Source organism: Xenopus laevis, chromosome 5L (assembly GCF_017654675.1).
Source record: "Xenopus laevis strain J_2021 chromosome 5L, Xenopus_laevis_v10.1, whole genome shotgun sequence".
In the NCBI taxonomy this organism is placed as follows: Eukaryota; Metazoa; Chordata; class Amphibia; order Anura; family Pipidae; genus Xenopus; species Xenopus laevis.
This window is the reverse complement of record NC_054379.1, coordinates 108,595,233-108,621,082: the sequence shown is the minus strand read 5'-3', so window position 1 is coordinate 108,621,082 and position 25,850 is coordinate 108,595,233. Positions and strand designations below refer to the sequence as shown.

The window sequence follows — 25,850 nt, the reverse complement described above, 5'->3', positions numbered from 1 at the left end:
TATTTAACAACATTTTTAGGTGCAGTAACTAGACCTTTTTTAAATATACTTACATGTAGCTGTAGAACTCTGTATGTATGTACCATTTTTATTCCCATTAGTAACAAAGACCACAAATGTGTAATAATTTCCAGGTATCAGCTGATCCACAAAGGAAGAATTTGTATACACGCTCAGTTCTTTTGTTGGAGTCCCTAAGACTTGGATGATATAGGAAGTGATATTTCCTAATGGAATAGGCCAACTTAGAGACACTGAAGTGGTGGTGACATTGTCTATGATCAGCCTTGCAATTGTTGAAGGAACTGGAAGATAAAAGAATCATGAATTTTAGTACAAACCAAACTTTTTTTTGTATGATAGATGGGGGGTAAATGTTAAATGGGGGAAGGGGGTACAGAAAGAAGAAGAGGTGGTATACTAATGGTATATTCATGAAAGACCACTTACGTGACCTTAAGGTATATTTGCTAAGCTTTGCTCGCGGCGAATTTAGAACCTTTACTAAGATACAAAAAGGTAGATTTTAATAATGGGTGTGAATTATGTAATATTTTGTGATGTATTTTATCTATGCAGGGTAAGTGAAGCAAATGTGTAGTAGTGGATTGTTGTTCAATTTCTACCCAATCTTTATTATCTAAATGATAGGACCAATCAATCATCCTGTAAAGAATTGCCACTTTGGGATATTGTACACAATCCGGGACAGTTAGGCCTCCTTCCCCCTTTTTCCTGTGCAATATAGAGGTTTTAATTCTTGGGGGGAGGGGCTAGTCCAGATTAATTTGGTAATAGCAGATTGGAAGGTCTGTAACCATGTGCTGGGGTAAGGCAAGGGAATACACTGTAACAAATATAATAAACAAGGCATTACATTTATTTTTTATAACATTGATCCTGGGTATTGGCTATTTGAGCCACTTCTTTAGGTCCTTATTTAATTTTGTGTATAGGATCTTCCAGTTAGTATCAACCCATTCATCATAATCTTTAGTGATAAAAATTCTCAGGTAAGTCAAGTGTCTATTCATCCAGCTGTATGGAACGTTTTGAGAAAATCCGTGCATTGTAAATGGGTTGATCGAGATATTTAAGGTTAAGGATTTGTAACCTTAAAATTTCCAAAATATTTCAAGTAGTTTATTAAGGGTTGGCATCAGTTGATTTTTTTTTAACTTAGCATAATGAAGGATATTAATCAATTTGTTTGTATTATCCCTTGCTTCTCTCTCAGGTAGAAAAACCAGCCTGGCCAAGGCCAATTAAATATCCTAAAATAGCTTGTATTCTGGTAGCTGCTATTTTCGCTAGGAATTTCACATCCACATAATTAGTGAAATGCGCCTATAGCCTTCTTGGTCTGCCTGATTTTTGTTTAAGAGAAGGGATATACAGTATGGACTTCTAAAGAGTGGTATGAAAACTGGCCAATAGTCTGTAGCACATTGAAAGCATTTGTTATATAGGGAAAATGTAAATCTGCACATTCCTTATAATACAGGGTCATTAAACCGTTCAGTCCTGGACTTTTGCCAGATCGGGAGATCATCACTTTATAGACTTCCACTGAGAAAATATCTGCTTCCAGTTTTTGTGCCACCGATAATTGTGGTATTGGGACCTTGTTAAGAAACTCAGTGGTGGCTTCCGAGTGAAAAAGGCCCCTCTAATTTAGTTCTTTATATCTATGGAATTCTTGTGCCATTTGAGGGCTATGAAATAACTTTTCTCCTGTGTTATGTTTTCTGGTGACGTGAGATCTCAGAAGACAAGCTAATAATTTAACACATTTGTCACTATGCTCATAGAAACAATGTCTCATTCTCATAATAACCCTTTCTATAAATAGATTGTGGTATTTAGCCAGATTTTTACATAACGCAGCTACTTTTGAGGAGAGTACCAAAGTGAGGGGTAAATTTATAGACTATTTCAATCTGTTGGATTTCAGTTAATAACATACTATGTTTAGCTCTATAAGTGAAGCCCCATATGTTCCATTTAAAATTATATATCATTGTAAAGCTCAAAAGATAAACTTGTGTATTTGGAAAAGATCTACTGGTTATTACCAGACTGCACTGCAAAACACAGAATATGTTTGAATAATGATTATAGTGGTAAATGCAAATGCCGACAACAATAATGTTGTATGTGGCAGAGATATTAGTTTGACTATAGTGCATTAAGATATTTTTTTCAGCTTTCACATGGTTTCCCATTTATTTGGACACTCTCACGTTTTCAGAAACCATCATTTAGTCAATGACTTAAAAACAAGATCACAGAATGTGTTCCCAGTTCACAGTATCAGGCTAATACTTTTGATGCTGCAGTATTAAACACTTTAGCATATATCCTAATGTGTCAATTGTTAAACAAAAAAAAAAATTAATCTGAAGAACTATTAGAAGAGCAATATTACATGTAGTCACTAGAACTCTTTAAAATTTAACTTGCCTGCTGATGTAGAAGTATGTGTTTTTGCTCCATTCTTATTCCCAGCTGTGGCAAAGACTGTGAATGTATAATAATTCCCAGGTATCAGCTCATCCACAAGGGAAGAATTTGTATTCACTGTCAGTTGCTTTGATGGAGTTCCTGAGACTTGAACAATATATGAACTGATATTTCCTAATGGAATAGGCCAGCTTAGAGACACTGAAGTGGTGATGACACTGTCTATGATCAATCTTGCAATTGCTGAAGGAACTAAAAGATAGAAGAACCACGCAATTTCATTCATATTATTATTATTGGCAAGTATTTATAAAGCATTAACATATTCCCCCCTTTTTTACCATTAGACTAGAGGGACTGCCTACTGTACATAGGTCTAAATTTAACAAAACATAATAATTTTAAAAGGCCAAGAAATGTGTTACATGCGCTGTACATGATTATTCATTAGCTGATAGTAGCACCACATTTTACATTAAAGTCATGATATTTTTTACAGCTATTCAATAAACATGAACTGCCTGAGGGAGAAAGGGGGTGTTACCCTTAAAGATTTTTTTCACTTGGGGGTGCCAATATGTCACCCACTCCCCAGTACTTTTAACATTATTCTTCTACTTTAAAATCAGTATTGAAATGGCTGCCTTTGTCAACAGAGAATGGTGTAAACTGTAGTCTTACTTTTCAAACTTGATTTGAACACAAAGACAATGGAATTTATATATATAAAGGTATAATTCTCCTGATGCATAATTGACCAGTTCTAACACACTTCATTGTAAGACCTATTTTAAAGTCACTTGCACAAAATATGTTACACACATGGGGAGGTTATGGCTTTGGGTGGACCTTGTGACTGGGGCTGGCGGTCCCAGGGGATGTGGGGACCCCTGGGGGCAGCCCCGGTTGTCCGGGACCCCCCAGTCCAACGCTGTGCAGGCACACGCTAAGTTGACTGTTTACTTTTCAGAGTGCATAAGCCATTACTTTCTCAGTACCAACAAAGCATTAGCATCACTGGTCAGTAGCATCCCTGATAAAACTCATTTGTGGAACCATGCAAATTCAAGATTCAAGAAAACTCTAGTCAATACAACTACAGTATATACTTAAGGAAAACAGGAACTGTGAATGAGCCACTGAAGCAGTGCTAGCTGCAAAAAGTGTTTATTCCAACAACATGTTTCGGGCACACAGGCCCTTTATCAAGATAAAGGGCCTGTGTGCCCGAAACATGTTGTTGGAATAAACACTTTTTGCAGCTAGCACTGCTTCAGTGGCTCATTCACAGTTCCTGTTTTCCTTATGCATATTGCGATTACACCTGTGGCAGGGGTGTGTACTGGAGAATTGAGCCTATAATTAACCCACACTTAGCCACCTTTACTCGTTACAGTATATACTTGTTACAGTGTATTGAAATTCCGTTCCACTTAAGCCCCCAAGGTGCAAGATATCAAAACAATATACTGTATAATTAAGAAACATCTCAATAAATAAATAAATAGAGTGTCTAATGGTAATATTACAATATAAAAGAGTTACAATATTCTAAAAATTTGCCAGGAATATATGGTCTCTATTTACCACTGTAAATTTTCTTCCAGGCAACTACAAAATCTAATTCTCACAATAATTTTTCTTTATCTACGTACAACGCTCCTATTTGTACCATCCCTTTTTTGTTCAACTGTAATCTATACTCAATATGTCCAAAGTGACATGTGTATATTATACTGTTGATGATCATTTAACAATAAAGAAATACTACTGATTTCAGGATGGCAGTAGTTCCAAGGTTCACTAATATCCATACATGCAGTTACTTACAAAGAATGGTATGGGATCTGTTATCCAGTATGCTTGGGACCTGGGGTTTTCTGGATAATGGATCTTTCCATAACTTGGATCTTCATCATTTAAACATTAAAGGGGTTATTTATTAAAGTCCGGATGCTAAAAATTTTAGTTTTTTTACTGTAAAATCCAAAATTTTTAGTGGGAAAAAAACTAGAATTTTTCAAGAATAATTATACCCCAAGGATGGAAAAAGTTAAAATCTGAAAAGTCCCTATCCTATTTCTGTGGTCTGTGCTGGAATTAGCTTGAAAATCCAACTATTTTGGGCTTTTTGGGTAAAAATCTGAAAAATTCAAAAAAAATAAAAAAAATAGTATCATTCGGATTTTCGCTCAATTTTATTGAGTTTTCCCCCAATCTGATTAAACTGTGCTTTTTAATAATAAATAAAGGTCAAATCGTGGATTCTACTTTTGTCAGACTATTTTAAATAAAATAAGAAAAATTTGGATTTTAATAAATAACCCCCTTAATGAATAGGATTGTTTTGCCTCCAATAATGATTAATTATATCTTTTAATGTATAGTTTGGATCAAGTGCAAGGTACTGTTTTACTATTACAGAGAAAAAGAAAATAATTTTTAAACATTTAATTGTTTGGCTAAAATGAAGTCTGTGGGAGATGACCCTCCTGTAATTTGAGCTTCATGGATAACAGGTTTCTGTATAATGGATCCCAAACCATACCACACATTGGTGCAGCAACTATTCAGCTCGGGTCACTGATGGAAGCATCTAAGCAATTTGCTTATATTTAGAATCAAATAGAAACATAATTGTGGCAGAAATAGCAATACGATTAAAAAACAAAATGAAACACAACTGTCTATACTAAACAATTTTAGGTGCAGTAACTAGACCAGTTTTATTATACTTACATGTAAATGTAGAATACTGTGTGCTTGTACCATTCATTTTGTCATTTGTAACAAAGATCACAAATGTGTAATAATTTCCAGGTATCAGATTATCCAAAAGGGAAGAATTTGTATTCACTATCAGTTCTTTCGATGGAGTCCCTAAGACTCGGATGCAATAGGAACTGATGTTTCCTAATGGAATAGGCCAGCTTAGAGACACTGAATTGGTGGTGACATTGTCTATGATCAGGCTTGCAATTACTGGAAGAACTGAAAAATAAAAGAATAATGCATTTTAGTACAAACTGAACATTTTGACTGCTCAGTCAGCCTATGGACGTGAATCATTTTTTAAAAAAAAAAATCAAAGAAAGGCATTCCATAAAGCTTTATTGAACATTAGTAGAAAGGAGTACCACAGTTTACCCTGAAGTCGTGATGTTTTATATCTGGGTTTGTTCCAATTTTCTGTTTGAAGGACAAAAAATGTAAAAAGACTGAGATGGTGTCAGTTTGTTACCCACTTCCCAGTGAGCAATATTGCAACTTTTTCCTGAGGCCCAAGTGTGATATATTTGCATAAGTTGTGTTAATTTTTATAAAGTTAATTGCTTTTGAAAGGATATTAGAATGTTGAGGGTTTGGGCATAGTGAGAGAATAGTGTGTGAAGAATAAAGATGGTGACCTGATAAACCATGCACATCTTTTATAAATATATTTGGCAAAAACTTTAGTTTTACTACTCAAACTTTATCTAAACACAAATATAATTGGAATTGGAATGGAATTTATTAATGTGTAATTCTCTCAAGGAATTATTGGCCAGTTCTATCACACCTCACTGTAAGACCCATTTTAGAGACCCCATCGCTAGCAGCAACATTCAACAGCAGGGGCTTAACTTTGGGAGTCTGGGCAACCCTGCAAAAAAAAAAAATCCCCCCCCCTGCCAGTCCACTTTTACCCCTAGACTCTCATGTGGCCAGGGGTCTACTTCCTCTGTAGTTACACCACTGTTAAAGAGGGTCCATAAGGGTCATTAACATACAGAGATTATTGTATGGGGTTTACAAATGCAAATCACTTAATTATACCCAAAATACAGTGTTTCCTCTAGAAATCCAGCTCAAAGGGGAACCGTCACCTGAAAAAACTATTCCAAATCCTATTTTATCACATTAGTCAAGGGAAATAAACTTTAATTACCCTATATAAATTATTTGAATCTAGTTTTCTTTGCTCTGGAAATTCATAATTATAGCAAGCAGGCAGGAGCCATATTGTGGACACTGTTATTAAGGCAAGTCCTCCATCATCTCAGAAACTTGTTTGTGCACAAGAATAGGGGACCGGATGTCCATCCCCATGCCCTGGTCACACAATTAAATGGTAAAGAGAGCTGGGGAATGTGGGGAGAGTTGTGACATCTAGTAAGTGCTGAATGGAAAGTGAAAGTAATTGCCTGCCCCACCTCTATGCCTAAGGTATAGAGGAGGGGCAGGCAATATTTGATTGACAGCTGAGATTTTTAAATGAGTTTACAACTATGAATGATTTAATTAAAAAAAAGATTTTTGATTTCATGTTTAATATGAAAAGGACTTTTATTATACATCTTTTTATGTCTATGTGACAGGTCCACTTTAATTGCTGTCACATGCTAATTTGCATCTACTGCAACTTGTGAGGAGATGTTCTAGTACGCGTAAATGTGTGAAACCCACCAGCCTCAGATTTTCAGAGTTTATGACATTACTTCTTCAGAACCAATAAAATCTATTCAATGATGCAACTCTTTTAAGGAACCATGGAAATACTGTCCGGTCCAGCCGGCAATAGATTCAGGATTTCTTCACATAAATGTATGCAGTTACAATGAATCTAAACAGGCTGATGAGATGCATTGTTGCATGATTATGGGTGCAAGTACCTTTGTGAACAGCATCAAGGTATGCTCAACTTTGCCTCCAAAATAGCTATTTGCAGTTTCATTTGGATTTGTAAATGACCACTAAAACTTCTCAAGTACTAATATAAACAGTTTACTTTTTTTTTACTTTTTTTACAAATCAGTAACAATTGTTTATTCTTGGTAAAAAGTTCCAAGTTTATCCCCATATTTTATTTTCTGCGTGTCAACAATTTGTTCAGTGCATATAATTATCCAGATCTTCTTCCCAATATGCAATTTTCATTTTGAACAACGATTCGGAAGGGTGCCATTGCTCAGTAAAGAAACTCCAGCTTCTTCTGATACCAACATTTACTTAATTACTAAATAAAAATATCCTTGGCAACACTTAACTGAACAGCACTTCTGGTATACAGAATGTCTGCCCAGTTCAGCCTGTCTCAAGCTAATACTTTCTTAACTTCTGTATTGCAAATTTGCTTGCCACTCCAAAATGCATGTATAAAGTAGGTATCAGATTATCTGGAATGGGATTGGGATATAGGATTCTCTTGATAAGGACTATTTCTGAAATTTGAATCCCCATACCTTAAAGGGGTGGTTTACCTTTAAGTTAACTTTAGTTGTTATAGAATGACCAATGTTACGCAATATTTCAATTGGTCTTTGTTTTTTTTGTAGTTTTTTAATAATTTGCTTTCTTCTTCTGGGTCTTTCCAGCTTTCAAATGGGGATCACTGACCCCATCTAAAAACAAATGCTCTGTAAGGCTACAAATGCACTGTTATTGCTTTTTATTACTCATCTCTGTATTCAGGTCCTCTCCTATTTATAATTCAGTCTCTTATTCAAATCAATACATGGTTACTAGGTTAATTTGGACTCTAGCAACCAGATTGCAGAAATTGCATCCCGGAGAACTGCTAAATAAAAAAATCCACAGATAATAAAAAATTAAAATCAATTGCAAATTGTCTCAGAATATCACTCTCTACACCATACTAAGGGGCCGATTCACTAAGCTCGAGTGAAGGATTCGAATGAAAAAAATTCGAATTTCAAAGTATTTTTTGGGTACTTCGACCATCGAATTGGTTAAATTCGTTCGAATACGAACGAAATCGAACGAATCGAACGAAAAATCGTTCGACTATTCGACCATTCGATAGTCGAAGTACTTTCCCTTTAAAAAAAACTTTGACCCCCTACTTCGGCAGATAAAACCTACCGAAGTCAATGTTAGCCTATGGGGAAGGTCCCCATAGGTTTGCTAACCTTTTTTTGATCGAAGGATTTTCCTTCGATCGTTGGATTAAAATCCTTCGAATCGTTCGATTCGAAGGATTTAATCGTTCGATCGAACGAAAAATCCTTCGATCGATCGAACGAACGTTTAGCGCTAAATCCTTCGACTTCGATATTTGAAGTCGAAGGATTTCAATTCGAGGGTCGAATTTCGAAGTATTTTTAACTTCAAAATTCGACCCTTAATGAATCTGCCCCTAAATGTTTACTGAAAGGTGAACAACCTCTTTAAGTTTACTTAAAGCCATTTAAATATTTAATAAACACAATCAAATTATTTTGCTACTAATATGATTTTTGCAGCTTAGTTAGACTCAAGTGCAAGGTACTGTTTTATTATTTTAAACAAAAAGGACAAATATTAAAATATCACAATTATTTACTTTAAATGGTCTTCCTGTAATTCTCAGTTTTCGGGATGATAAGTTTACATTTTCATTCCATTCCTGCTAGGGTCATTGATGAAAAAGTGTAACTAATTTGCTTAGAATTATAAAATATAAATATAAAATATATTAAAATATAATTGTGTCTTGAATTACATCTTGAAAACAACAGTGAAAAAAGAAAATGACAAAATAACCATATTAGAAGAACATTATTAGTTGTAGCCACTACACCTTAACATTTAACTTACTTGTAAATGTAGAATTCACAGTTTTGATGCCATTAATGTTCCCAGCTGTTGCAAAGACTGTGAATGTATAATAATTTCCAGGTATCAGCTGATCCACAATGGAAGAATTTGTGTTCACTGTCAGTTGCTTTGATGGAGTCCCTGAGACTTGGATGATATAGAAACTGATATTTCCTAATGGAATAGGCCAACTTAGAGACACTGAAGTGGAGGTGACACGGTCTATGATCAAGTTTGTAATTGCTGAAGGAACTGGAAGATAAAAGAATTATCCACTTTAGTATATAGAAAGCATTTGATAGAAAGGTTTTCTTCCCATTTTCTGTTTAAAGGAAAACAAAAGTTAAGTACACTGAGGGGTTTCCTGATTTGAATTTACTCCCCATTGAGCAATACCACTCAGGGCTATGCATCTCTTCTATATAGATAAACTGCCCTAGGAAGCACAGCACACCATTTGTGTATTACAGTAAAGGTGCACTGTCATGTTGTTAAAATAGTAAGATAGTAAGTTAGGTTGAGAAAAGACACATGCCTATCATGATCAACCTTTTAAAGGAGAAACAAACCTGTACTAGAAAAAAACCTTACCCCCTACCATGCATTGACCAACCTCCCTCCTCCCCCACAGCCTAACTGCCCCACCCCGGGCCAATGCCCCTAATTTTTTACTTACCCCTCAGTGCAGATCTGGCCTCTGGAGTTCATAGTTGATCCTTTATACATTACAGTTTTGGCTAACTAACTATATTAGAAACATTTTTATTTTGCACAGTCTATCTATTCACCCAGTTTTTCATTTTTACACTGAACAATTCCTTTAACTTTATACTTTAAAGTAAATAATGAAATGTCTGCCTTAGATTTTTTCATTTAATTCTTAAAGAATGGCATAAACTGTAGTGTTATTACTCAAACTTGAAACAGAAAGACATTGGGACAGGTCATAACTGGACAGTTCTATCAGACCTCACTTTAATTTTAACGTTTCTAGACCAGACGTTATAGCAAGCAGCAATGCTAAAGAGGGTTCACTTATAAACATGGGTTCATTTATAAACACAGAGTATTGTTTACACTTAAATTTCCAAGGGAAATGCACAAATCATGTTTCTTTAACCACAGTGTATTTGGCAACAAGTTATGAAGTTTTACATTTCAGGTTCGGTGTCATTACTAGGCTCCTCAGGCCTTTCAGCTTAAGTTAGTGAAGCCTCATGTGAATTTTCTAACTCAGACTGGGTTTTGGGGTGAAAAACCTCAGCAATTTTTGTAAGTTGCAAATGGATTTTTGTAATGAATAAAAAACTTTGGCACCTTAAAAGCTGTTCAGCCAGCGAGGTGTAGTCACTAGATATCTTTAAAATGTAACTTACCTGTAAATGTAGTATTTTGTGTTTTTGTACCATTCATATTTCCATTTGTAGTAAAGATCATTAATGTGTAATAGTTTCCAGGTATCAGCTGATCCACAAAGGAAGAATTTGTATACACCCTCAGTTCGTTTGATGGAGTCCCTAAGACTTGGATGATATAGGAACTGATATTTCCTAATGGAATAGGCCAGCTTAGAGACACTGAATTGGTGGTGACATTGTCTATGATCAAGTATGACATTACTGGAGGAACTGGAAGATAAAACAAAAATGAATTTTAGTTCATACTGAGCATTATTCTTCCCCTGAGTGAGTAAGATTGCTTCTTGTTTACCAAAGTCGGTGCACCTCTTCTATAAAAACAATTACTAGCTCAGAGAGCACAGAATTAGGTGTGTTGTACTAGAGAAAAATGTTAGCAATCTGGCTCATTGAGGGGTAATTACCCATAATATTCCTGTAATGAATAGAGAGCTTTCCATTTTTACAATGGCATAAACTGTCATTTATTTTTAAAATTTGATTTACACATGACAATGTTTAAAGCTTACTTATAAGGGTGTTTTTTTCCCAAATGTATAATTTGCCAGTTCTATCACAGCCCAGTGTAAGAGCCAGTTGATACTAATGTGAATTGGTGATAGGAAAATCTACAAGTCACTTTGGCTTTCCAAAATCACTCAAAGTTTCATTGCAATGAAGTCCCTCCAGTGATTCACTTTATTGCTGGTTGGAAAGCCTTCAGAGGAGATTATTTATCTGCAGTAGAGAAGATTAATTATTGGAGGGATTAATCTCCTTGTTTGTCAGTGCTAGTGATGGGTGAATAAATTCGCCTGGCACGAATTTGCGGCAAATTCCCGTGTTTCACAACCGGCAAATAATTTTGTGAATCACCCTCGAAAATTCGCTGGTGAAAATTCCGATTCTGATTTTCACGATATATTCATGAAAAGGTTCAAATTGCTCGATTTTTTAGTGAAAACGTTCTAATTGCTCTATTTTTTCGTAATTTCATGATTTTTCGCAAATTTTTCGCCGTTTCGCGAATTTTTCGGCACAGTAAAATTTGAGAGATTTGCCCATCACTAGTCAGTTCCCTAATAGCAAGCAAAGAAATGTAAAGATACATGATCAAATATGAAAAATGTAAACCAGTGTTCTTTCGGTAAACAATTTAAAAAAAATGCAACTTCAAGAGGGAAAACTTCTAAGAATGAATTTTTGAGATGGAGTCATTTACATGCTTATACGGTATTTTAATGTAACTAAATTTTCTCATCTATTCACACTGCACATTATCCATTTCATTAATAAAAACAGTGATTTGCTCCTTTTTTACCAAAACTCATTCTACAGCCCTTCTGCAATGTATCTTAATGGCGTATCCTCACCGAAGCACTGAAAAATCTGTGAATAGCGCTATATGTGACGCTTGACCATATATACTGAATGATCCAACTGTGGCAATACCAATATGTATTGTGCACTGTGGCATTATAACACACTGTAATAAAAGTCAGCAACTGGAAAATATTTGCAGTGCAATGCAATACGCAGTATATGTAATAAAACTTCTTACTGAAAAAGTATGCCTTAAAAAGTGTGAAATGCTCAATTAAAATTTGCATTACAAAAACCATCTAAGGAAGAATATTACATTGAGAAATGCAAACATTTGTTATTACAGTATATGTGCAATTTTTTTCCTCTTTGTGAATTTTATTACATTTCCCCCTAAGTCATATGACCTAACTTTTACATTGTTGTGGAAAAATTGGCAAATAAATATTAATAGAAAAAAAACTATATGGCTTCTGTAATCGAAATATTAGTAGGTAGTGATTTTTATAAATAGAAGACCAAGTAAATGTAGAATGTCAACAGCAATGACATAAAAATTAAAATAAATACTTACTTGTGTACACTGAAATCTGACCTCCATAACCATGTAACACCTTATTCCCTTGGTAAGCAGATAACTGAATTATATATAGATTGCCTGGTATCAAATTTTCAAGCAAAATTTCATTAGTAGAATGTGATTTATTCCAGGGTGGTGAACCAATCACATTTATTGTATAGGATATGTTGGTCTCTGATAGAGCATCCCAAAACAGTTTCATGGAGTTAGTTGATATATTTGTACAGCTGAGAGTATCTGATACTGTGCAAGACAAAAATAAAGAATATTGACATTTTACTCTCTATGAACAAGAAACAATGTCCATATAATTTGGTTAGAATTTGTCAAACTAGGTAAAGCATGTGTCACTAGTTTTGAAGTAAAGCAGCAAATTTTATCCAGTTATCCAGATAACTGATTTTTTCGTAATAGTCTGGTTTAGTTTCCAATAATAATTAATTATATTTTAGTTTGGATCAAGTACAAGGTACTGTTTTATTATTACAGCGAAAAAGGAAATTATTTTTAAAAATAAAAGATTATTTGGATAAAATGGAGTCTATTCATTCGAAGCACCTACGCTGCTTAAAATGAAAGTTCTTTTCCTCTAGTCCAGTGCTGTTCAACTTCTGTGGTACTGAGGGCAGGAATTTTTCTGGCTTACATGGTGGAGGGCCGATAATGGAAGTCAAAGTTTACCACTCCCTATTTTAAATCACAACCACTTTAAGCCACACCCATGTTAACACAAGAACTTTTAAGTCCACATAAATGGTGGTAGCACATCAAAAAAACAAATGATTGGTGCTCACTGCAGGGATAGCACTCATCAATCATATGTGAAAAATGTAAGTCATATTAAAACATACTCTCAAATCCTTATGCTTCCTCCTCTCCTGTGGATAACACAGCAACCCCCCCATGCATGATTAACCCACCTTAGTGGCACCTTTACAATAATTTCCAAATGATAATAAACCCCTAGAACAAAGCCTACTAGGTTCATGTCTCACAGGTAGCATAGAGAAGGCAGAATAGGGCAGGCAGAGTATGGCACACACTGGCAGCACAGGGCAGGAAGAGTATGGCACACACAGGGAGCACAGGGCAGGCAGAGTAAGGCATACAGTGAGCATAGGACAGGCAGAGTATGGCACACACAGGGAGCATTGGGCAGGCAGAGTATGGCACACACAAGGAGAATAGAGCAGGCAGAGTATCGCACACAGAGGAAGCATAGGGCAGGTAAAGTATGGCACACACAGGGAGCATAGGACAGCCAGAGTATGGCAGACACAGGGAGCATAGGGCAGGCAGAGTATGGCACATACAGGGAGCAAAGGGCAGGCAGAGTAAGGCATACAGGGAGCATAGGACAGGCAGAGTATGGCACACACAAGGAGAATAGAGCAGGCAGAGCATCGCACACAGAGGAAGCATAGGGCAGGTAGAGTGTGGCACACACAGGGAGCATAGGACAGCCAGAATATGGCAGAAACAGGGAGCATAGAGCAGGCAGAGTATGGCACACACAGGGAGCATAGGGCATTCAGAGTTTGGCACACACAGGGAGCATAGGGCAGTCAGAGTATGGCACACACAGGGAGCATAGGGCAGGCAGAGTATGGCACACACAGGGAGAATAGGGCAGGCACAGTATGGCACACAAAGGGAGCATAGGACAGGCAGAGTATGGCACTCACAAGGAGAATAGAGCAGGCAGAGTATCGCACACAGAGGAAGCATAGGGCAGGTAGAGTGTGGCATACACAGGGAGCATAGGACAGCCAGAGTATGGCAGACACAGGGAGCATAGAGCAGGCAGAGTATGGCACACACAGGGAGCATAGGGTAGGCAGAGTATGGCACACACAGGGAGCATAGGGCAGGCAGAGTATGGCACACAAAGGGAGCATAGAGCAGGCAGAGTATGCATGCAAGGTGCATAGGGCAGGCAGAGTATGGCACACACAGGGAGCATAGGACATTCAGAGTTTGGCACACACAGGGAGCATAGGGCAGTCAGAGTATGGCACACACAGGGAGCATAGGGCAGGCAGAGTATGGCACACACAGGGAGCATAGGGCAGGCAGGGTATGGCACACAAAGGGAGCATAGGGCAGGCAGAGTATGGCACACACAGGGAGTATAGGGCAGGCAGAGTATGGCACACACAGGGAGCATAGGGCAGGCAGAGTATGGCACACAGGGAGCATAGGGAAGGCAAAAATACAGAAAGGTAGACCTATCAGGACCACTATAAGATCAACAGTTCACACTGTGCGACATAACGTGACACAATGGTGGTGCCCCTCCAGCAGTTTGCATGAAGTGTGAATAGGTGAACAATGTGAGCACTTTCAGTCTGCGAATGAATACAGGGTTTTAGGAGTGTGAACAATAGAGGTGTTAAAGGTGTGAACAATACAAGTCTGATTTTGAGGTGTAAACAATGCAGGCCTTTCCAGGAACCTATAAAGAGTACTGTATATATAATAAATGTCTAAGATACAGTGGTTCACCGAGAAATCCCCACACTCAAAAACTAAGGGGGACATGGAATACTAGGGCTTCCTCTCATGGAAAAAAATAATAACAAAGCAATGTGTCTCAATAGGAACCTATAATAAATAGAAGTGATAGTAATAAGGTTGTCAGTAAATCATATACTTTTATTCTACAGTAATAGCAAGTAGTGGCTGGCCAGCCTACTCAAATAATGATTCATGAAATATTATTAAAAAAACAGGGGTCTCTACTGAATATGCTTCTCCATATGAGCACTTTTTTTTTTTTTTTTTCAAATTTCTTTTTTTATTGCTTTTCAAACAAACATACATCCACATCACAAGTGCATCAGATTTTACAACGTCCATTCGTTATCTAGTATGCAAATATGACAAAGAATAGCTAGTTCAACGCATATGTCAGAAATATACTATGGACACAAATTGAATCATAAGCCTTTGCATAGAATGGAAAACGTCAGAATACCTGGATGTCAACTATCCTACAAACAAATAAAAGAACGTAATACCCATCAGCATTGTTGAAGATATTATTCCACCATTACTTCCCTGGCTAACTTGGGGGGGGGGGGTAAATCAAGGGGAAAGGGGGTTGTGGGTTCCCTGGGGATTAGTTAAATGACAGTCTAGAGCAGGCAGGTGCTCAGAGATCCAGGGTGACCAGATTTTCTTAAATTTGTTTGGGCAACCTCTCTGCAAATATAATAGTTGGTACGGAGGGACAGCATCATTGACCATCTGTATCCAATGGAGTTTTTGAGGGGGGAGAGCCGATTTCCACCTCATAGCAATGAGTCGTTTTGCCTGTATAAACAGGAAATTAAGGAGAGTCTGCTCTGCAGTGGCAGGGGTAGTGTCCTCAACTTGGTTTAACAGAACCGTTTCAGGGTTGAAAGGGACAATAAGCGCTAGGACAAGACCTATTTCCTCTATCACTTTTCCCCAAAATCTCCTTATTTTTGGGCAAAGCCACACCATATGTATGAAATTCGCTGGGGAGTGAGAGCATTTAGGACAAACGTCTGGTACATTAGGGTGTATGACATGGAGCCTATGGGGCGTCAAATAGGACCTATGAAGGAACCGAAACTGAATCATTTTATCTTTAGAGCTAACAAGTTTTGAACTATGCGATTCCAGAATAGTTTTCCACATATCAGTGGTGAGCTGCGGAACATCCTGTAGCCATTTGTGGTATAAGTTACTTAGTATAGGGTCCTTAGGGGTATTCAAAAGGGCATAAAATTGGGAGACTGGCTTGGCAAGATCTGGAGTAAATGCCAGGACCTCCAGTTTTTGGGGTGAAGTGTCTGGGCGGACTGGTCCGAACTGTGTAGTAATGGCCTGGCGCAGTTGCAAAAAACGGAAAAACATCTTATTAGGCATACTGAAAGTAAGTTTCAACTCGTCAAAAGTAAGCAATTCGCCCTGTGCCATGACTTGCCCTAGGTATTTTATGTTATACCGGGCCCAGATTGTAGGGTCCGGTATAGTCCGTAATTGTGGGAGTTGGGGGTTAAACCAAAGAGGCTGGTTAGGTGAGAATTGATTTTCATGCTTCGGACAAAGTTGTAAGGCAATTTTCCAAGTTCTGACCGTGGCTGTCATTAGTGGAGTGGGAGACTCGTAGTCTTTGCTGCCCCGGTACAACATATTTTTAAGAGCTTCATAAGAGCCAGCTATTTGGGCTTCTAGATTAGTAGTGGCGTTTTGAGTGGAGGGGACTATCCACCACCAGGCAGTAACCAGTTTGGTGGCAAGGTAGTAGAAATATAGGTTGGGTGCTGCCAGTCCTCCCGAGGCCACTGGGAGTTGCAAAGAGTGCATTGCGATTCTAGGAGTCGCTGCTGCCCAGTACAAGGAAGTAGTTAAGGAGGTCAATTTGCGAAAGAAGCTCTTAGGAATTACTATAGGGGCCTGCCGAAAAAGGTATGTGAACTTTGGGAGCATGACCATTTTAAATAGATTCACCCTACCTAATAGAGTTAAGGGGAGAGCGTTCCAAACTTTGGATTTGTTTTCCAGTGTTAGCAGTAGGGGGGTTAAGTTCAACTCAATAAATTTATCCAATTGGCGATGTATGTGCACCCCCAAATATTTAAATGTATCAACCCATTGTAGTCTCACTTGCACTCTCCGGTGATCAACTCGGAAGGAGTCTATGGGAAAGATAACTGATTTTGCCCAGTTTATTTTCAATCCGGAGTATGCGGTATGCCGGTCTATCACCGTTAGGGCAGACGTAAGGGCTTCATAAGGGTTCTCTAGAAATAGGATGGTGTCATCCGCATACATCGCCACTGTTTCAGTGATAGGGCCCAGTCTCAGCCCCTTGACACCCACCGTAGTTTTTAGTAACCAAGCCAAGGGCTCCATTGCCAGTGCAAAGAGTAGTGGGGAGAGGGGGCAACCCTGCCTTGTACCCCTACCGAGCGAAACCGATGCAGATACGTTGTGATTGGTTTTTATACAGGCTTTAGGAGCATGATATAAGGCATCAACCCACTTTATGAAATTGGGTCCTATACCCATTTTTGCCATGGTGACCCTGAGAAAGCTCCACTCAATAGAGTCGAAAGCCTTCTCGTTGTCAAGAGCGGCTAACACTCTATGCCCCGAGTTGTCATGTTGGACTGCTATATTTGTGAAAACACGCCTGACATTAATGTCTGTGGTGCGGCCCAGTACAAAACCCGTTCCATATGAGCACTTTAAATGCAAAATATACAGTATTTTATAGATGGGGATTGGTTTTCTCGTTAACTAAAGGTGACATTTTTGCTCACAGGAATTAAAATGTGTAAATTCTTCTGAAATGGGAATATGCAAATTAGGATTTGGACCTAATATTTTGTAGACAGATTATTTGAATTATTTGAAAACATCAAGTTATTTCTGAGATTTTTTATCCATTTTAGGATTTTGAAGCTTGTGCATGTGATTTCAGAGAATTTGAAGTAGTCACTACATATTATATTCAGTTTTACTTAATATTAAGTACAATTCCTTGGTAAAGATTAATGTCATCCAAAACAACTGCCTAGCTTGCACAACTGCTTACTACATTATAGATAATGCTTGTATGGGTTCTTCAGTGCATTTACATAATATAGACAGTAGACATGCTCAGCTGAAGAAATAAAACGCTACAGTCAGTCTCAATAGCAAAAATCATTGTAAATCAATCAAAGGACAATTTTCAAGATGATGTGACATAATTAGGAATTTCTGGTTCCATTGTTTTTCTGTTTTTCCGAAGGGTATTTTAAAGCTACCATAAAAATTCATATGTAGTTAAGGTACAATAACAAAACAATACAATAGAATGTAACTATATTGAAATACTTACACAAAGCCGAAAACTCAAACTTGCTTCCTTGCTGGGACCCAGCAACTGCAGAAATCCCCACTGTGTACTGATAACCAGTGTTTAAATTTGAAATATTTACTGATTCTGATTCCACATAAAGTTGTTGAGGCAAATCCCCTCTTACTTCTACTAGATATGATGTTCTGTTGCCTTCTGTTAGCTGCCAACTCACATATAATGAGCTGTTACTTAACTTATCTATTTTCATGATGTTGATGTTACCAGGTACTGGGGTTAGAAAAATATAAAATATTAGTCCAGAGAAAAATGGTTCATTCAATAAACTTTTTCATATATACATATCCCAAACATGTGAAGCTCTATATATATATATATATATATATATATATATATATATATATATATATATATATATATATATATATATATATATATATATATATATATATACACATTATATAATTTGTCATTCACATCAATCCCTCTTCCAGTATTCAATCCTGATGTCGCTCCTGTCTCCGTCGGCTTCATCTCTAAAAATGGCAGCGCCCATGACCCACGTGGGCTGACGCCAGCGCCATGACATCAGCGTGATTGCACGAACTTTGAATCACTGATTGGTTACTAAAATTGCCCGATGGTGTTAAATGAGCCCCACGGTTTTCAAATCATCCTTATCACTGGAAAAGCAGCCAGCATTAATATAAATGGATGGCTGGTACTAGCTGGGTTTAAAGGCACAGTCTTGTTTATTTTTAGGTGTATAAAACAATGGCAAATTCTTGTTCTTCAAACTATGAGTGTGGTTTATGAACAGGGCCCTCATGGCCCTCCCCCCATGGCCCAGACCTGCTACCCCGATCTGCCAGCCCCTAAAGAATGCGGTGCATGCCAGAGCACCGCATGCCAGCATTCGCACATGCGTGTGGGGGGGGCCCAGAAGTTTGGAACCCTGTGGGCCCCCAAAGCTCCAGTCTGACCCTGTGTATAAACATTCCATTCTTGAATTTGGATAAAACAAAGTCAGAAAACACTAGTGAGTACTGATGAGCGAATCTGACTCTTGTCGCTAAAAGATTTGCAAAATGGCAAAAAAGTTGTAAAATGCATTGAAGTCAATTACCATTTTTTTTTACTGCGTACTGAACATTTTTTTTACTAACTGCCTTTTTTATTCATGAAGTTTTTTTTTTCACAATCAGGTTTTTAATAAAAACAATGAAAATGCTTGCCAGGATGTAGGTGGCGAGATTTTTCATTTTTTAATGTCCTAAAAAAAGGTTACATTCAGTTCAAGATCATGTGCTTTTTGGTCACATGATTTTTAGTGACTTGCTTGTTCTGCTAGAGTAGATACAAATGCAAAATTATTTGCTTAGATTAAAATTATTATGGCAAGAAATTACAACAGAGATTACAAACAGCAGAGAAAAAGAAACTGAAGAGGTCCATGTTTCTAGGGCATTTCAACTGTAATCACTAGACCTCTTTAAAGGAGAACTAAACCCTAAAAATTAATATGGCTAAAAATGCCATATTTTATATAGTGAATTTATTATACCAGCCTAAACTTTCAGCTTCTCGATAGCAGCAATGATGTAGGACTTCAAACTTATCATAGGGGATTACCATCTTTGAAAGTGTCTGTGACATGCTCAGTGGGCTCTAAGCAGCTGTTGAGACGCTAAGCTTAGGGGTTGTTGCAAATTTAATATCAGAAAATGAGGTTTGTCTGTAATATAAACTGATGCTACAGGGCTGATAATTAAATGCTGATGCTAGTTGCACGGGTTTCCAGCAGCACAGAGCATGTGCTATAAGTCAGCAGAAAAACAGATGGGGAGCTACTGGGGCATCTTTGAAAACACAGATCTTCCCTGCTAAAGGGCTGTGGTTGTCTTGGGCTGGTACAGAAGCCCAAAACATAATGTACAACATTTCTACCCTACTTCTTTATTTAAGCTTTAGTTCTCCTTTAAAATTCTTACCCGTAAATGTAGAATTCTTTATCTTTGTGCCATTCAAATTCCCGACTGTGGCAAAGACTGTGAATGTGTATTTATTTCCAGGAATCAGCTGATCCACGAGTGATGCCTTTGTATTCACTATCAATTCCATTGAGGAAGAACCTAAGACTTGGATGATATAGGAACTGATATTTCCTAATGGAATGGGCCAGCTTAGAGACACCGAAGTGGTGGTGACATTGTCTATGATCAAGCTTACAATTGCTGAAGGATCTGGAAGACAAAAGAACCATACATTTTAGTATATACTGAGCATTTTGTTTCTCAGTCTTACCAAAAATACCTGGATTATTATAAACAAAATGCCACTCCAAAATGTATGTCCTCTACATAATATGCTTTGCCTTAAAATACAATTTAAAAACAATGGAGATAATGAAACTAAAAACTGGCTATACTAAAGGGCATTTTTAGGTGTAGTAACTATACCTTTTTAATATACTTACATATAAATGTGTAATTCTCTGTTTTTGTGCCATTCATGTTCCCAGCTCTGGCAAAAACCACAAATGCGTAATAATTCCCAGGTGTCAATTCATCCACATGGAAAGAATTTGCATACACTGTCAGTTCCTTTGATGGAGTCCCTAAGACTTGGATGATATAGGAACTGATATTTCCAAATGGAATAGGCCAGCTTAGAGAAACCAAAGTGGTGGTGACATTGTCTATGCTCAAAATTCCAAGTGCTGAAGGAACTGGAAAATAAAAGAACCATGCATTTAGCACATACAGAGGGTTTTGTCTTAGCAAGACAATAATATATGTATTGAAAAAACTCATAGAACTTCTCTTATACCTCTCTGTGTTAGGCATGTCCTACATTTTGTTTTCCAGAAATACAATAGAAAATGGGTATCAAATATCAAGTATTTTCTCTCATTTAGGTAATAAAATGCTTTGGGTCAAACTCATGTCCACCCACAGCTCTCTTGGACAGCCTGGGGAAGCAGTTAGCAAGATTTGAAGAATGGCAGGCTGGCACTAGAATTTTTTAAAATCTCCATTAAAGCCATTATATGGTTAGTAATGGGAAGGAATGTGATTTCAGGTTTTGGTGTAAAATCTACATACAATTTAATAATAATTTGAGGCACCAGAATTTCTCCTACTCCTAGATCCAGTGCATTCCATGCTCTTTAATATATTCTTCATTTCAAATATGCATATACGATATACTCTCTCTCTCTACCATGCATTGGTGAAGAGTCCATTAAAGAGTGACTTAAACAAGGAGATGTTGTGTTAGCTATAGGGAAGATAACCATTCCAGGTAGTGTAAGGCAAAAACATAACTAGAGGTAAGTACAGCCACAGTAAACTGCTTATCCTTTGTATCTCTAATTGGTCTAATTACAAGGCTGAGTAGAACCAAAATTCTGAATAAGTTAATGTAACTGTTTTTAGATGAAGATACCTCACAAGATGTTGGTGTACCTGATGACATTGGGACTAATGCATGTGTGTTTTGTTACAGGAGACTCAAAGCTCCCAGCACAGATTGCTCTACAAAACTATTTGCAACCACCATTTAGTCATTGACTGAGAAAAGGCTTTGGTGAGACCTGACTAAGCAGCAGCTATGTTTTATATAATGCATGTCTAATACCCAGTCTGAGATTCATTCATTGCAAGATTCCTTGTTAAACAATTGAACATATGCGGAGACGTGGCAAAGTTAGATGACCTACAGTAACTGAAAACTTCAAAATGCTTTTACGCTACATTGAAGACAATCACTGTTCTGCTTACATGAATATCAAAAGTGTAAATATTTGTATTATCCTTAGAATCTGATTAAAACCTTTTATTGCATACATTTAAATTCCATTAAAAAACAACAGACAAAATGAAAACGGAAGACTTGGCCATAATGGAAGAGCATTGTTAGGCATAGTCACAAGACCTTTTAAATATGCCAACCTGTATTTGTAGAATTCTGTGTTTTTGTACCATTCATATTCTCATTGGTAGCAAACACGGTGAATATGTAATAATTTCCAGGAATCAGCGGATTCAGAAGCAAAGAATTTGCATTCACTTTCAGTTCCTTCTGTGGAGTCCCCAATACTTGAATGATATATGAACTGATATTTCCTAATGGAATCAGCCAGCTTAGAGACACTGAATTGGTGGTGACATTGTCTATGATTAAGCCTGGAATAACTGGAAGAACTGGAAGATAAAAGAACCATGCATTTTAGTATATATAGATAGTGATGGGCGAATCAGACCCCAATTTGAAAAAAAGCAGAATTCTCCAAATGCATTGAAGTTAATGGGTGCTAGACTTTTTTTTTACTATACATAAGAGTCTATTTTTCTGTAATGAAACCTGTCAAAAAACTTTGCAAATCACTATATACTGAGTATTATGTTTGCTCTGCCTTAGAAAAACATGCATTTTAAAAAAGTATGTGCAGACAATTTGAAGTTTTTAATGATCTTTTTTGACAAACAACTATAATTAAAGAGAAAATTATCACCTACATGGATATTTTACTGAAAACAAGTGTGTATTCATTTCAGCTACATGAAAGCAGACACACATGCACAGCAAAATGAAACTGAAGAACTGGCCATATTAGGAAGGTCTTTTTAGATGTAGTCAGACTTCTTTAATATACTTACATGTAAATGTAGAATTTGAGGTTTTTGTGCTGTTTATATTTCCATTTGTATCAAACACTATGAATGTATAATAATTTCCAGGTATTAGCTGATCCACAAGGGAAGAATTTGTTTTCACTATGAGTTCCTTTGATGGAGTGCCTATGACTTGGATGATATAGGAACTGATATTTCCTAATGGAATAGGCCAGCTTAGAGACACCGAAGTGGTGGTGACATTGTCTATGATCAGGCTTGCAATTACTGGAAGAACTAGAAGATAACACAAAGGACATGCATTATTAGTACATTCAGAGCATTCTATCTGCTCTGTCATAGCTAAATTACCTAGAAAACCACAGAAAGTTGTTTTGCACAGCTCTGCCTGAATATTTACTAGATATTAGTACAATTTGTACACCCTAAGTAATGATGCTGGTACAGCAGTTTCTAATCCCATTCACTAAAGGGGAAGTAAAAGTGAAATCCCTGGGGGATGCCACGTTAGACACACCCCAGTAATTATAATCACTTAGCCAATACATGGGTTGGTGCTCCTGTTGACAGAAATTGCACTGGCCAGGGGAACTTCTAAGTGAGCATGACAGTTATGATGGGTGAACCTTAAGGGTTTCACTAAGTATAAACTTGGCAAAACTGCAAAAATTTTGAACAAAAAAAAAGTGACTATGCACCAGAGCATTACAGTATAGTATACTTCAATGAACAAAGGTGTTGTGCATGAGAGTGAACAAAATAAGTAATGGTCAAACTATAAATACACTCATATGATGAGCTAACCTTGAGGGTTTAATTTTGCATAAACTTGGCAAAACCACAAAATTTGCCAAGAGAATGTGGTTATGGCGTTTTTAGCTCTGCAATATATTATATATTGCCCTACATTGTTAGATAAGCTCCTTACCAGTTATCTAAATGATGAACAATATCTACAAAAGAATCATTTAGTTCTTTCTACTATGATATGACTGTTCTTCGTAAAATTATACAATTGAGATATACGTTCTCCAAGTTGCCCAGTTGCTGCATATCAGGTTGACCAAAATTCCCTTTTAATTTGCATTGGATTATGCAATGTAGTGAATAGAATTTTCTTGTCAAAGTGAAAACATATCTAGTTTGTCAGAAGGCATGTTAGATAATCTGAAGTCAGCACAAAGAAGAATCTGATGAGATCAAACTTGAGTGTTTTGGTCATCAGGCTAAATTCCATGTTTGACATAAGCTAAACACTACACACCATCACTACTGTGGAGCATGGTGATGCCAAATTCAAGCTGTAGGGATGCTTCTATGTAGCAGGCCCTGGAAGGCTTGTGAGGGTAGAATGAATAATGCAAAATACACTAAAATCCTGAAGATAATGGGTCCCTTGGGAGTAATATTTTTTGACCCCAAGCATAAAGTCAAAACTACACAGGAAGTTATTGTCCCAGAATGAGAACAGATCTCATAATTTCATTACCTAGTTGTGCAAAGATATTATAATGTGATAAAATATTACAAACCTGGACTCTAGCCAGTTTAAAGTAAATAAAATAGCTTTTGTCTTACTGGTTGCTCATGGAGGATTCACATGAACAACAGTACCAGGTAAGTATTAATATAGGTGAGTAATAAGCCTTGGAAAGGTTACCAATCCAGAGAACCAGGGGTTCAATGCAGTGAGTAGGAGCCTGGAGCTGACAAGCTGGCATGAGAATGTCTTGAGGTCAGGTGCAGTGGAATAGATCCGGGGCATCTAAAATAGCAAAGCCCAGTTGGGTAAAGAGGCAGAAGTTTGGCAGCAGAGCTGAGCAAGCCATAGTAGCAGAGAGGCTAAATAGAATCTTGATTGTGCTGATGTTGAATGTCAGATATATTAATCTTGATGCAAGAAAGGTTGTTGGGGGTTGGCAAAACTGACTGCATGGCAAAATTCTAGTGTCTTGAAAAAAAGGTTCATTCAACCATAATAACTAGAGGTAACTACACAAAAAACACAGAAAAATGCATCTCTGTCGACTGGTCAAAATAGACAACAAAATTGTTGATTGGAAACTGAAGAACCCTAATTCAGTGTTCTGATTCTTGATAAAAATGTAATAGTGAACTGAGACTCTACACTCCACTAGGGCAGAGACTGATGCATATAGAAATAATGATTAATTATTGTAATTTGGGGTGCACTGAATCAGTATTTTTATTTTGATAAATACTGAGTTTTCCACAAAAGATGCAGCCAAATCCTGAAACGAAATCCAAACACTAATTTGTATATCCATACTTTTAAAAAGCAAAAATTGCATCACTCAAAAATAAATCACATTCAGTTTTCCAGAGGTTTCAATTTACATGACTTTATGGGTTTGGATTTGGTTTGGCTAAACATGGAAGGACTATTTCTCAAAATTAAAATTTGTTGGCTGCCTGATCACAAGATGGGGATTAGTTGGCAACTTACTGTATACAATATGCCAAGTGCCACCAGTTCTACTGAATAGCCTGGGTGAACACCCAGCAAGAAGAGAACAGCTGACTGGTACTAGTAAGACACTTCTTTACATTTCCATTAAAGTTTCATATAGTTAGTAATTGGAAGCAATGAGATGTCAGCCAACCAACCATCTATGCAAGGAGACATTATTTCATGCATTTTTGGAGATGTGTCCATACTGTCAGCTTTCAACTCTAGTCTAGACCTTTTACCTGCTAACTTGTTAGTGAAACAATTAGGCAACTGCCCACACCTGGCCATTAAACAGCCTGTCAGTCTACTGTCCAACTGCTTTTGGTCCCTTGAAAAGTAGGGGATTAGATATAAAATATGTTGTTTATTTTACCCTTAAAGATGTCAGTCTGCATTTTCCTCCAAATTCATTATATAACTTCAACTACAATATTATTTGGTCAAAAAAAATTATAGAACAATAGGGGTCATATACACAAAAAAATAAAGTGCAATCTGGCCTGGATTTGTGGAAAGGCAACCAAGGCCCGGGCCTAGGGCAGCAGGATTTTAGGGGGCGACA

General features: G+C 37.1%; 1 protein-coding gene across 1 annotated transcript in view; it reads right to left on the bottom strand.

Moving 5' to 3' along the window:
- The window catches only part of LOC108705322 (titin), a 192,593-nt gene that overhangs the window by 56,685 nt on the left and 110,058 nt on the right, over positions 1-25,850 (bottom strand). The window contains exons 76-86 of the mRNA XM_041563241.1: positions 22,840-23,091; positions 22,132-22,383; positions 20,655-20,906; positions 20,170-20,421; positions 18,200-18,448; positions 12,334-12,582; positions 10,416-10,667; positions 9,040-9,291; positions 5,203-5,454; positions 2,464-2,715; positions 54-305 (exon numbers count right to left, since the gene is read on the bottom strand). Of these exons, the coding sequence (XP_041419175.1) occupies positions 54-305; positions 2,464-2,715; positions 5,203-5,454; positions 9,040-9,291; positions 10,416-10,667; positions 12,334-12,582; positions 18,200-18,448; positions 20,170-20,421; positions 20,655-20,906; positions 22,132-22,383; positions 22,840-23,091 (2,766 nt within the window). The remainder of the gene's footprint in view (positions 1-53; positions 306-2,463; positions 2,716-5,202; positions 5,455-9,039; positions 9,292-10,415; positions 10,668-12,333; positions 12,583-18,199; positions 18,449-20,169; positions 20,422-20,654; positions 20,907-22,131; positions 22,384-22,839; positions 23,092-25,850) is intronic.